The following is a 12,594-nucleotide window of genomic DNA, read 5'->3' on the forward strand; positions in this document are numbered from 1 at the left end:
CTCAACTGTTCTGATTCCTGTCCAATCTTGTTTATTCCGCAGCTAGGAAATCTGTCTTCTGGCCAGATTTCCTTATTATTATCCTATCAATAAATTACTGATTTAACTGTTCTAATTATGCTTTTTGTTTTTTTGAGTATCACTCGAGAGTAATTGTCCTTCTCTCGGGCAGCTGTAAACAGCGCCTCAACTGTTCTGATTCCTGTCCAATCTTGTATATTCCGCAGCTAGGAAATCTGTCTTCTGGCCAGATTTTCTTATTATTATCCTATCGATAAATTACTGATTTAACTGTTTTAATTATGCTTTTCTATGATATCATTATTTGTTAATTGTATGAAAGAACTAAAAGATTTAAATGACGGAGCTAGAATGAATAATTTGACTGTCTGTTGCCTTTTGTATGCTGACGATGCTGTTCTTCTTGCCGATAGCAGTGAAGACTTGCAGACGCTGGTGACAAAAATGTATAATGTGTGCAAGGAAAGTGATTTATTGATGAATGTTAGCAAATCCAAAGCTTTTTAGACCGGAATTCTAAAAAGTCAATGTGTTAGACAGTATTCTTAGTTTTTTTAACCCGCTGACTATTATATTATTTTGACCCTAAAGATTCTTTTGTATTTATGCAGATGATTTTACTTTTATTATTTCTTAGCCGGTGCAGCTAAAAAGCCCGCAGCGGCGAAGAAACCAGGCGCACCGGCTAAAGCGGCTGCCAAAGCTGCTCCTCCTCGAGATATCCCAGAGAGGGAACTGTCTCCGGATGAAGTGGACTCCAGGGCCGAGGAGTTGTTGGAATCTTCTGTACTCAGCGGTAAGACATCTGCATTATTGTATCGTGCCTTCATCCATTTAAAATGATTATGTTTCTTTATATTATTTACTATCTAAAACAGTGAGAAACAAATTATGTTTATAAAAAAACATGAAATATGAATACAATAGAACCCTTTTTTTACATTTTAAAATGGAATGCAAGAAAAGATGGGGAAATGTAATGGTAGGGACTGACCGGAGGATTTCGTCGTAACATCGTTCGCGGCGAGCATCAGCGAGCATCCTACTATGGATGGAGCGCTCGGCTCGCTGTACTGACTATATGAATGCTCGCATCGTAACATGTTAAGTTACAACGAAATGGCTCCGATCAGTCCCCACCCTAAAATACAAAAAATGGATTTTCATTTCTCAATTTTTTATGGTATGTGTGCAATTTAAAAGGTGTATGTGAATATAAAAAATGTATATTGTCTATTAAAATATTTAAAAATATTAATTCTATAAAGTATAATATTCAATATAAAAATCTATAAAAAAGTCTATAAAAAAATGTATTTCAGGTCAATTATAATTTTTTTTAATTATCTTCAAGACTCGAGAGGGTTTTTTTTTGTTTTGTTCGCTGAATATAGTGCAACGATAGTTTACATGCAGTTTTATCTTTACGGTATGAAATAATTCCTGATTTAGTTAAATGTCAGATTGGTGACAAATGACGTTAAGGGATGTTTTTTTTTGTTGTATTAATACTTTGGTTTTATTGTACCAACACTTTGGTTGTTTTTCTGTTTTTTTTTGTACCAATACTTCGGTTGTTTTTCTTTACGTTAAAAACCATCATTAAATTTATTAAAAGAATTGGCATACTAACGGTGTTCTCGTTCCAGCTCTATCAGACGCCAACTGGAAGATGAGGATCGAGGGGGTGGAAGGCTTCAAGCACGCCCTGAGCGACCTCAACCCCTCGGAAGTGAGCGCCCAGCTGCTCGTGAAGATCCTCAACAAGAAGCCCGGCTTGAAGGACACCAACTTCCAGGCCCTCAAAATAAAGCTGGAAGCGGTCAAGGCCGTTACGGAGAAATTCCCCGTCTCTATGTAAGTCTTATGTTAACAACATTTTGAGTGTGTCCAAATACTTGTTCACAAAATCTGGATTATCTCCAATTACAGGAGTTGTTTTCATATTATCTGGTCAAATTATAAGCTTAATAATAAAAATGAAAATGGTATTTTCTGGCGTTTCTCATGTGCGTGATTATAATCCAGGATTCGGACCTCACATGCTAATAAAAGAGTTTCTGCTCAGTAAAAAGCTTCTTTTCATCTCTCCAATAGATGTCTCTAGTGAAGTTCTAGTGATTCAAGAATAATGTTTCAAAGTTGGTTCACATATATAGAACTTCCAAGAATTTAAGTAGTGTGGTTGTCAATAATGGGTAGAATTTGTGAACGTTACACGTGTGTAAAGTGACCACTTAAGCCTATGACGGTCGTCAGCCCCTCAAATGCCCAGACTTCCATATTCTTCTTCATCTTTGATGAGATGTCAAAAAATTATAGTCTTATGTTATTTATTTCTGTTCATTTGATAAATCGGGTTGTTTCCTTTTCCTACATCCCTCCAATCACTATCCCTCCTCCAATTCATGTTGTTCATTCTGAGCTTATTCACTTACGTCATCTGTAGAGAAATCTAGCGCATGACTGATCGTCTTGCGATCGAGTTAAAACTGCACCATTTGGGTGCCAGAAGAAGAATGCAAGCACAATAAAATCTTGTGAATTTTAATTTTTAAATATTAACCCTTGATTACTCGCACAAAGAAAATACATAACTGCTTATTATTTATTAAATATATCGCTCACTCCTTTCAAGAACGTCATAAATAAAAAATTGTCAATTATCAGTTGTGCATGTTTTCGGAATGCTCAAAAAATGAACTGTATCTCAGCAAAAGCGGCATATTTTTAACTTAATATTTACCCGCTACAAGGCAGAAAGTGTTGTTTTTGCATTTTAAAGAAAAGGTATCGTTTAATATTTTTTTTGAATATCCTAAATATTTTTCGAATGGAGAAAAAACCTTCTGGTTTCACCTAAAAAGATCTGTTTCACAGTAAAATGTTCAATGAGTGGCATGATATTTATTTTTAAAACATTGTATTTAAACTTTAAAAACGTTCTCCAGAAAAATCAAGTTTTTTTATTTATGACGTTCTTGAAAGGATATAAGATAATAAAACTTGCTTATTATTAAAGTGCTTTATTGATTTTATCATACTTAAAAGAAATAACATTAACCAAATATCAAATGCGAAGCAGAAAATGCTTAATTTTTTTATGCAAAATTGCTTTGACCCCATGCGACTAATTAAGGGTTAAAAAAGTTCTGGTTTCTTTAATGATTTTTCCAAACTAAACTCTCATTAATGCCAAAAAGTTAAATGATTTGATTTATTAACAAAAAAAATTAAATCAACTGAAAAATATGTTTTCAAAAGGTGAATTATGCTCATATGGTAAAAGGGTCACTCCTCATCACACAAACTGCTTAGAAGTGACTTATAGCATAAAACAATAAAAGATCATTAATTCTAAATTGTGAGGACTAAAACTCTAGAAATACTTAAAATTTTGTATTAGCAAAATTCAGTTTTTTTTTAAACAAAGTTATTATGATAATGATATCAATAATTTCGGGTAATTTGTCTAGCGTCATTTTCGTAATGTAAGGATCGTTGAAATGATTCACATTACTTATATTGGTGTTATCCTTCCAGCACATGTGTGGACTGCATACTGCCAGACATAGTGGAAAAGCTGTCGGACCCCAAATGCTCGGGGGCGGCCGCGGAGGCGCTCACGGGGCTGGCGGAGGCATGCCGGCTGGAGTACGTGGCCTCCCAGGGCCTGGAGTACGCCCTGGACAAGCAGAAGAGCCCCCGCGTGCAGACCGAGATCTTCTCCTGGCTTGCGGGGGCCCTCCGAGACTTCGGACTAACGTGAGATCCCTTTACATACTTAGTGATTGGTCCATTGACTTTTTCTTTCCAAACAGTATCTGAGGATTTGCAGTGCATAGTTCATATTAAAAATTGGAAAAATTAGCAGCTTATTGCCAATATCAATGCTCCGTCGGGTACTATCTGCATTCTTACTGTGGGGACAGGAAAAGAAGAGTGGAAAGTAAGTGGGGAGAGAAAAGCAGTGTTGCCAGTCCCACCTAATCAGTTGTGCCCTTAATGCCCATAAAATTAAGTACAACAAAAAATCATTTTATCCTCTGAGCGAGTAAGTTTTATTAAAAGTTGCACATTCTGATGTATTGAACGTCTCGCAGGTTCAACACAAAAGTGGTTCTGGTCCACGTCAAGAAGGCGCTGTCGGTGAACAACCCGGCAGTGCGCGGAGCCGCCGTCAGTTTCCTCGGAGTGCTGCACCTGTACATGGGGCCGGCGCTCTCCGTTTTCCTGGACGGGGAGAAGCCCGCCATCCGCCAGCAGATCCAGCAAGAGCTGGACCGCCTCCAGGACGAGGAGGCGCCCACGCCCGTCCGGGGCATGAGCAAGGTACTGACTTCTCTTTCAGCTTGGAGACCAATCAAACTAAACCAATGTCCAAAGTAGCGATAACATAATTCATCGCCACAGAGGTCATAGAAGTAACTAACTTTTGTCATTTGTCATTAACAGAAAATGTTTGAATTTTGACTGGGGCATGAGCAAGGTACTGACTTCTCTTTCAGCTTGGAGACCGATCAAATTAAACCAATATTATTTTTTGACATCTTATCAAAGATGAAGAAGAATATGGAAGTCTGGGCATTTACGGGGCTGACGACCGTCATAGGCTGGTTTAAGCGATCACTTTACACACGTGTAACATTCACCAATTCTACCCATTATTGACAACCACACTACTCAAATTATTGGAAGTTCTATATATATATATATATGAACTAATTTTGAAACATTGTTCTTGAATCACTAGAACTTCACTAGAGACATCTATTGGTGAGATGAAAATAAGTTTTTTATTGAGCAGAAACTCTTTTAAAATATTTTTATTTAGGGGTCGTCAGCTCCGTAAATGCCAAGAATTCCATATTCTTCTTCATCTTTGATGAGATGCCAAAAAATAATATGAAATACCTCCTTTAATTGGAGATAATCCAGATTTGTGAACAAGTATTTGGACACACTCAAAATGTTGTAAGCTAAACCAATGTCCAAAGTAGCGATAACACAACTCATCGCCACAGAGGTCATATAAGTAACTAACTTTTGTCATTTTTCATTAACGGAAAATGTTTGAATTTTGATTGGGGCACGAGCAAGGTACTGATTTTTCTTTCAGCTCCGACACGATCAAATTAAACCAATGTCCAAAGTGGCAATGACGTAATTCATCGCCACAGAGGTCATTAAATTAATTAATTTTTGCCATTTCTCATTAACACATTTCAGACGGATATTTTTTACGCCTTCAGACCACTGGCAACGGGATTTGATAATTATGTACATATAGTTAAGACCTTAACAAAGAGATTGATACATAATATTCATATAAAATCATTGGATAATTTCTTCCTTTCTTCCTTTAAATGAGGCCAGTGCAGAATGAATTAGTAGGGAATAAACACGGAAGCAATTTATATTTTAATTTTTTAGGAATTTTATAGGGCCTCATATGAGGCTTATTTTTATTTGAGGAAGCATATGTATTTGTAATTTTTTTATGGTAATGTTTGTAAATTACATCTATTGGTAAAATAAAATGTATTTATAAAATAAAACAACTTTGTTTTAACCACTTTTTATTGGTACACTTATTCCAACCGGTTTCGACAAGAACCTTGTCATCATCAGGGTTTATGTATTAATTCTAAAACGTTGAAATACTTATAGTTAGGTTATAGATAATTACCCTTCCCTTACGATACCAAAAACTTCCACGCACTCTGTACACCATATGAAAATGTGATTTTAAAAAATGTGATTTAAAAAACGAAAAAAATACTCTTAAATGTTGCTGCGCAATGCTCAATAAAAGCATGAGTATTTCGATGTTTTAGAATTAGTACATAAACCCTAATGATGACAAGGTTCTTGTCAAAACCGGTTGGAAAAAGTGTACCAATTAAATAGTGGTTAAAACAAAGTTGTTTTATTTTATAAAGTTTATAAAATGTGCCACAAAGTATCTGCGAAAAACATTCGACAGATTTTATATGCTTGAATAGAAATCTTGAAAACACTAGGAATAATGGTTCTTTGTTACATTGTTTGCAAACGTAACGAGTTTTCCTCATATAGCTGTTTTTTTAGTTGGTAGGGTTGCATACTTAAGGAGGTAATAATAAATGATAATTTATTTAGATATATTATGGCACTGCTTACAACTCAATACGTCAAATATTTATCTTCCTCAATCACACTTCAATTTGAACTGACATTTAAAAAAAAATCACAACATATTATAAATCTTTTTTGATGAGGTGAATGAAAATAATAATTATATCAGATGTACTTGTCCTAGTCCGCAAGCAAGGGGTCCATGGGTGACGAGCTCGAGGACAACATGGTGGACGACGACTACGGTGCGGAGGACTCGTCACCTCCGGGCGCCTCCACCAACGACGTGAGGCCGAGGGTGGACATAGCGCCGCAGATCACCGAAGCGCTCGTCCAGGAGATGAACGACAAGAATTGGAAGGTATGTATCTGTCATGTCAACAAATAGTCGGAGCTGTCAGTTTCAAAGTAAAATTGTGTTAAAAAAATTACTGGTTCAATTCACTCCTTTTGTTATGGTGACAAAAAAAACATTTCAGTGAAAATAGTACAGAAAACCATGATTAAATCTTGAAAAAAAAAACATATTTCCAACAAAATTATTATTTAAAAAAATTCAAGTCCCAAATATAGAATCCATTTATAAAAAATCCGCAGTTTTTCAAATACTAAAGGGTGACAACTATTTAAATTTAACAAAAAATTCATCATCAAGATTCTCAAACGATTTTTCTACTCCAAAATGCAACACCAAGCAATTTCAGCAAAACTTCAAATATTTGGCAATCAAACATTTCAATAAACTCCCTAAAGAAATAAAAAAAATAGATGATATAAAAATACTTAAAAATAAAAAATTAAAGCTCTATACATTTAAATCTTGAAAAAATATACAAAAAAAACTATTATCTTTTATTAAAAACATTAAACCACAAGTGTAAGTCCCTCTCCAAGCACAAGAGCACAGTCTCTTTTATGGAGAGGCACAGCGAATCAAAATATAAAGGTTCTCCATATGTATAAATGATTCAAATGTATTATGTTATAATAAATGTAAATATATTAAATGAATAAAAAAAAAACTAAAAAAAATACTGCTGTGTATCAGCTTGTAAATGGAAATGCTTTCTTTTTTTAAATCAACAAGTATTTATTGTAAAACCTTTTCTTAATAATTAGTATTGTAAATTAAAAAATAGACTTTTCCTTGTCATAATAAATGAATATTTTATTGTTTATTATTAAATTGCTTTTTAATTATTACATTAGTAAACTATGTTTCTTCTTCACACACTTATTCACAAAATAACATGAAGGCAGTGTGATCAGTCTTGTGCTTCAAACATGAAAACTGATAAATATCTTCTTCTTCTAACCCTTATCAGCGCCCGATGGTGCATAGGGCACTGCATCGTATTGACACAGTGTTTTATTTTGTTTTTTACTTACATGAAGGCAAGGTGATCACTCCTGCGCTTCAGGGACTAGTCCAGGGTAATATTAAATAAATATTACAGTGTTAAATCGCCAATATTTATTTTCACCCTTCCCCCTGAGAATCGAACCCGGGACCTCTAGCACGGTAGCTAAACACGCTAACCATTACACCACAGAGGCGGACAGTAAATATCAGAAATATTTTAATTTTTAATTTTTATTTAATTTAATTTTTTTTTATTTATTATTTTAAAAAAAGGAATAACTCGCAAAGGTAGGATAGTAAGCATAGGGAAGGTAAATGTGAAAAATACATTACAAAAACCCAGACCAATTGAAAATAAATCTTTCTTGAATTCATTTTGCAATTGGTGGGAATCGAACCCGCGATGCCAGTTTCGCAGTCGAGCATCTACCCAACTATGCCACAGCGCCTGCTTGGGGTTGCCAGCAAAATAAATAAATTTTTACCATGAACATGGTGAAGATTTTGTATTTCTAGTTCTCTTAATGTATCAGTTATACAAATAAGTACATGATTGTCCTTCTCGTCAGGTGAGGAACGAGGCGCTGGAGAAGGTCCGAAACATCCTGAACGAGGCTCAGCTGGTGAAGCCGAGCGTGGGCGAGCTACCGGCCGCTCTGGCCCCTCGGCTGGTGGACTCCAACTCCAAGATAGCCCAGCTGACGCTGCAGGTCTGCGAGATCCTCGCCACCGCCATCGGGCCCAAGGCTAAGCAGCACATCAGGGCGCTGTTCCCAGGGATTTTCCAAGGTAACCTTTGCGTTCGGCAGAGCATAACCTGTTAACCGGGCGGTCCGCTGTCCAATTACGCAACTTGTAACGGGCGCAAATACTGATTTACTCCGTGTCTTTAATTCATGTCGAGACATGTATGGATGACTAATACCTTTGTTGTTCGATAAATATACGTCCATAAATATAATATAATAAACATATGTTTCAAGGACGTATTCATATGTCCTTCCAGTACCGGATATTGTTTGCGTTTGACGTATTTATGCGTCCTGCCCGGTTAACAGGTTAAACAAAAAGGCCAAGTCGCTACACGAAATCAACTGAAAATATTAAAAATACCGGACAATGCATACTTTCTGAAAGTGCTGGGTGACATGCACTAAAAGTGTCAAAAATATTGCATGGCACAAAAGACTTAAACATGGAAATGGCTCATGTTTACTAATTTCGAGTTGCCAAGCACAAAAACAACATTAAAATTTTTTACAAAATGGTTGGATGATTTTCGACAATCATGTGTTTATGAAATGTTTAATCTTACAATGCAAGGAATTGATTATTGTTTTTTGCAATAACGTAAACTAATTTTACCTTCATCTCGCTCCAAATTATTACTGGAAACGCTAAAAGATTTTCCTGAATTTTAATTACTCACTATTACAGTACACTGCAATTTAAAAATAAAGATTATAGTTTTACATTTCCATTTTGGGTAACTGTAATATATTTTTTTTCAATTAAGTTTTGTAGATAAGACTTAGTTATATCGGTTGAACCTTTTTTTACTTTAAATGTTTTCATACAAACCTAGTGGTTAATATCGAGATGAACTTAACTGTTGATATCAATCCATCAAATTTGTTTTTATTTTTTGTTTCCATAGAATTATTTTCTTCAGTTTCACTTTTAAGAAGTTTATCAAGTGTCGCTTATGTCTAAAGCTGAATGAGAAAATTATCAATAAATTTGTTTGTCCAAAGGTCTCGGCGACTCCAAGACTTGGATCCGTGCCGCAGCTCTGCAGTGCATCAACGTGTGGACGGCGCAGTGCGGAGTGCCTTCCATATTCGAAGGGGAAATTGTCTTCGACGCCCTTAAGTCTGGCGGGCCCATTCTAAGGGCAGAACTGTGGTCCTGGCTCTCTGAGAAGTTGCCCAATGGTAAACCTAATTTCTATTCAACATTTCAACCGCTTGATGCTTTTGTACGAGCAGTGTTTGTGGACGGCATGTGTCTTATCGCTGCTCGCGTGTTTCAACAAGTTTGTGTTATAATAAGATAGACAGCTGAACTGAGCTCGGAACTTTTTAATATAAATTATTGGATTCTTCAATAAATAAACAATTTTGATTTGAATGATATTTTTATAATTCTTATATGTAGTTAGATTTGTTATTTATTGTTTTTTTTTTTAATATTGGCACATTTCGGACGGGTGTTTAAGACCTCGACAAAGAGATTGGTACATAATATTGATATAAAAACATAAAATATGTAATTTTTTCTTTTCTGACTTTGACTTTGGAATGAGAAGGTAAAAATACCCTTCCTGTCCTTAAGCATCAATCGACCGAATGGATAGAAATATCTTTCCGATCCATAGTGTGTTAGGTTAATTTTTTTACATTATTTTTGCTTCTCTTCTAAATAAAAAATAAAATAACCAGACATTTTTAGTTCTATTTTCATAAAAAAACAACCTGAGTATTAAGTGGTTAATACAAGTAACAAGATGGGTTTCTAATAAGATTTGCCATTCACAAGGCACGGGTTGTGCTGTGAATACGATAACTCATAACAGAAACCTAAGAATGGTTGACAAATGGTGTTTTGGTGACTGTGTAGCCCCGATGAAGTCCATCCCCCGCGAGGAGCTGTCGGTGTGCGTGCCGCTGCTGTACTCGGCGCTGGAAGATCGCGGGCTGGACGTCAGGAAGGGGGCCAGCGAGGCGGTGCTGGGCTTCATGATGCATCTAGGCCCCGAGGCTATGGTGCGCCAGGCTGAGAAACTCAAGGTAAGTCGCTCGATCGGAGCAATGTCTATTCATGATTTTGCAGAAAAATGTTATTAACACATCTTATCTGTTTTAATGGCAAGAGTGAAGAAAGATTTCTTAACCTTATAATAATTGATGTCCGCCGGACCTTTCTCTGGGGAGTGGGTTCTTTTTACATGAAAAAAAAAATTCTCACAAAATTGTTGTAAAGATAGAAATTACATAAAAATAATAAATAAAATTACAAACTTCTTTGCCAAATTTTGTTTAAAAAATATTGAAAAGTTAATAAAGTATACAGTACTGTACCTGTATTGCTACTCAAGTATTGTTATATTAGATTGAAATGTAAAAAGTTATTGACTGGAATGTAAAAGGCGTGTACAACATAACTTCTGTAGTGTAAAGTACTTTGTATGTACTTTATTACAATTTTTTTTACAAATCTTAACTTTTCGAAATCCGTACAGACCACAGGTCCAATGAGTTTAGATTTCCCGGGTTCTACCGTATTTATGCATTAACCGCCGTACACATACTTACGTACGTGATACGCGCGGTTTTTCTTCACCATTGACCTACGCGCACGAGAAAAGACATCCGTTCCAAAAATATTCAATGCGTACCGGATACACTGACAAATTTTTGTCAGGTTTCATACCTGTATTTTGTGACTTGTGATTTTTTTTTACTTGTTTATAAAAAAATATGCCTAAAAATAACCCGAAGGTAGGGTGGGTAAATGTTAAATCAAACACTGATTTTTTGAGTCTACTAAGTTTTATTTTATTGTTAAAAAAACCCATAAAATTTTTGTGACAATTTCTACCGTATTGCTAAATATTCACAAATTATTCTCTTGGGGGGGGGGTTTCAATAAATCTCTCATATGTCGGTTTGATTCCCCAGCCGGGTTCCAAGAGTGTGGTCCAGGCAGCCATCGAGAAGGCCCGCCCCAACATGCCGGTGCAGCCGCTGCCTAAGGCCGCGGATTCCAAGGCCATCAAGTCCGGGGGGGCGCAGGCCAAGGCGCAGCAGGCCGCCAAGCCCGGCCAAGCTAAACCAGCCAAGGTAAATGTCCTCATCTGTTACGATGTCACTCTCCTAGAGTGTGGTAACCGAGATTGATAATTTTTATTTTTCTTTGATTTAAAAAAAACTGATTCCGCACCATGCATGCAAAATTCATATACTCGTTTGTTAAAGCTCTTTGCGTGCCTTTTCAGAAGGCTTACTGCGTTTTAGTGCCTGCACTGCAGTCTGATGTGGTTGAATAATGTTGAAAATATTTCAGGGGATAGTGAAGTCAGCTTCTGCATCTTCCGCTCGTTCCAAGAAGGACGATGATGCGGAGGCCTTTGTACCCCTACTCTCCATTAACAACATCAAACACCAGAGAATTATCGACGACCAAAAATTAAAAGGTAAATAATTGATATAATACTTGAATATGAAGAAAATGAGATGGATCTTTGCCAATATGATTTGCCTTGTCACCAGCAATCTGTTTAATTGAGGACTTATTTTGATTGTAGTTCTTAAATGGAATTTCCTCACCCCGCGTGAGGAATTCTTCGATTTGCTGAAGGACCAGATGACCACGGCCGGCTTGAACAAGTCTCTTGTCGCCAATATGTTCCACGCCGACTTCAGGTATACTAAATATTATCTTATCTGCCTACACTTCAATTCCCAATTGATCTTTGGATTAATTGGCAAAAAGGCATTTGTATACAGTGAAACCTTAATTTGACATTTTTTAAAAGACCAAGAAAAAAAGTCACGTGCTTAGAGGATACTAGTAAGAGCTATTGCACCTAATCATAAAAAGGGAAATAGAAGGTTGACAAGGTGTGGGCAGAAGACAGATCTCCTGGCTCCGGAATATACGAGATTGAATGGGGATCAGACTCGTCGAGGCGCTGTTAAGTGCTGCCCGAGACAAGGACAATTACTCTCAAGTGATAGTTGACGTCGGAGGGACCTCACATGACGCGAACAGAAGAAGTGCTGCATTATTTAGCAACGTTTCTGCATAAAATTAATACTAAACAAAAAGAGTGTAGTAAATTTTTACATTTTCTTTACAATTTTTGATGTTTGTCAGGGAAACCACAAATAAATTAAGATATTTTTGATTATTATTTTTTGACATCTCATCAAAGATGAAGAAGAATATGGAAGTCTGGGCATTTACGGGGCTGTCGACCGTCATAGGCTGGTTTAAGTGATCACTTTACACACGTGTAACATTCACCAATTCTACCCATTATTGACAACCACACTACTCAAAATCTTGGTAGTTTTATATATATGAACCAA

The 12,594-nt window shown here is 36.2% G+C and overlaps 1 protein-coding gene across 3 annotated transcripts in view; it reads left to right on the top strand.

Annotated features, from left to right (window-relative positions):
- msps (msps cytoskeleton-associated protein 5) overlaps nucleotides 1–12,594 on the top strand; it is a 55,316-nt gene that overhangs the window by 16,780 nt on the left and 25,942 nt on the right. For all 3 annotated transcript variants that reach the window (XM_088259993.1, XM_088259992.1, XM_088259994.1), the window contains exons 10-20: nucleotides 659–817; nucleotides 1,671–1,878; nucleotides 3,565–3,786; nucleotides 4,125–4,353; nucleotides 6,323–6,499; nucleotides 8,071–8,290; nucleotides 9,256–9,435; nucleotides 10,121–10,290; nucleotides 11,182–11,343; nucleotides 11,567–11,696; nucleotides 11,808–11,925. In XM_088259993.1, coding sequence (XP_088116119.1) covers nucleotides 659–817; nucleotides 1,671–1,878; nucleotides 3,565–3,786; nucleotides 4,125–4,353; nucleotides 6,323–6,499; nucleotides 8,071–8,290; nucleotides 9,256–9,435; nucleotides 10,121–10,290; nucleotides 11,182–11,343; nucleotides 11,567–11,696; nucleotides 11,808–11,925 — 1,975 coding nt within the window. The remainder of the gene's footprint in view (nucleotides 1–658; nucleotides 818–1,670; nucleotides 1,879–3,564; nucleotides 3,787–4,124; nucleotides 4,354–6,322; nucleotides 6,500–8,070; nucleotides 8,291–9,255; nucleotides 9,436–10,120; nucleotides 10,291–11,181; nucleotides 11,344–11,566; nucleotides 11,697–11,807; nucleotides 11,926–12,594) is intronic.

Source organism: Brachycentrus maculatus, unplaced genomic scaffold (genome assembly GCF_059751285.1).
Source record: "Brachycentrus maculatus isolate JH-2025_06_01 unplaced genomic scaffold, ASM5975128v1 h1tg000122l, whole genome shotgun sequence".
Lineage (NCBI taxonomy): Eukaryota > Metazoa > Arthropoda > Insecta > Trichoptera > Brachycentridae > Brachycentrus > Brachycentrus maculatus.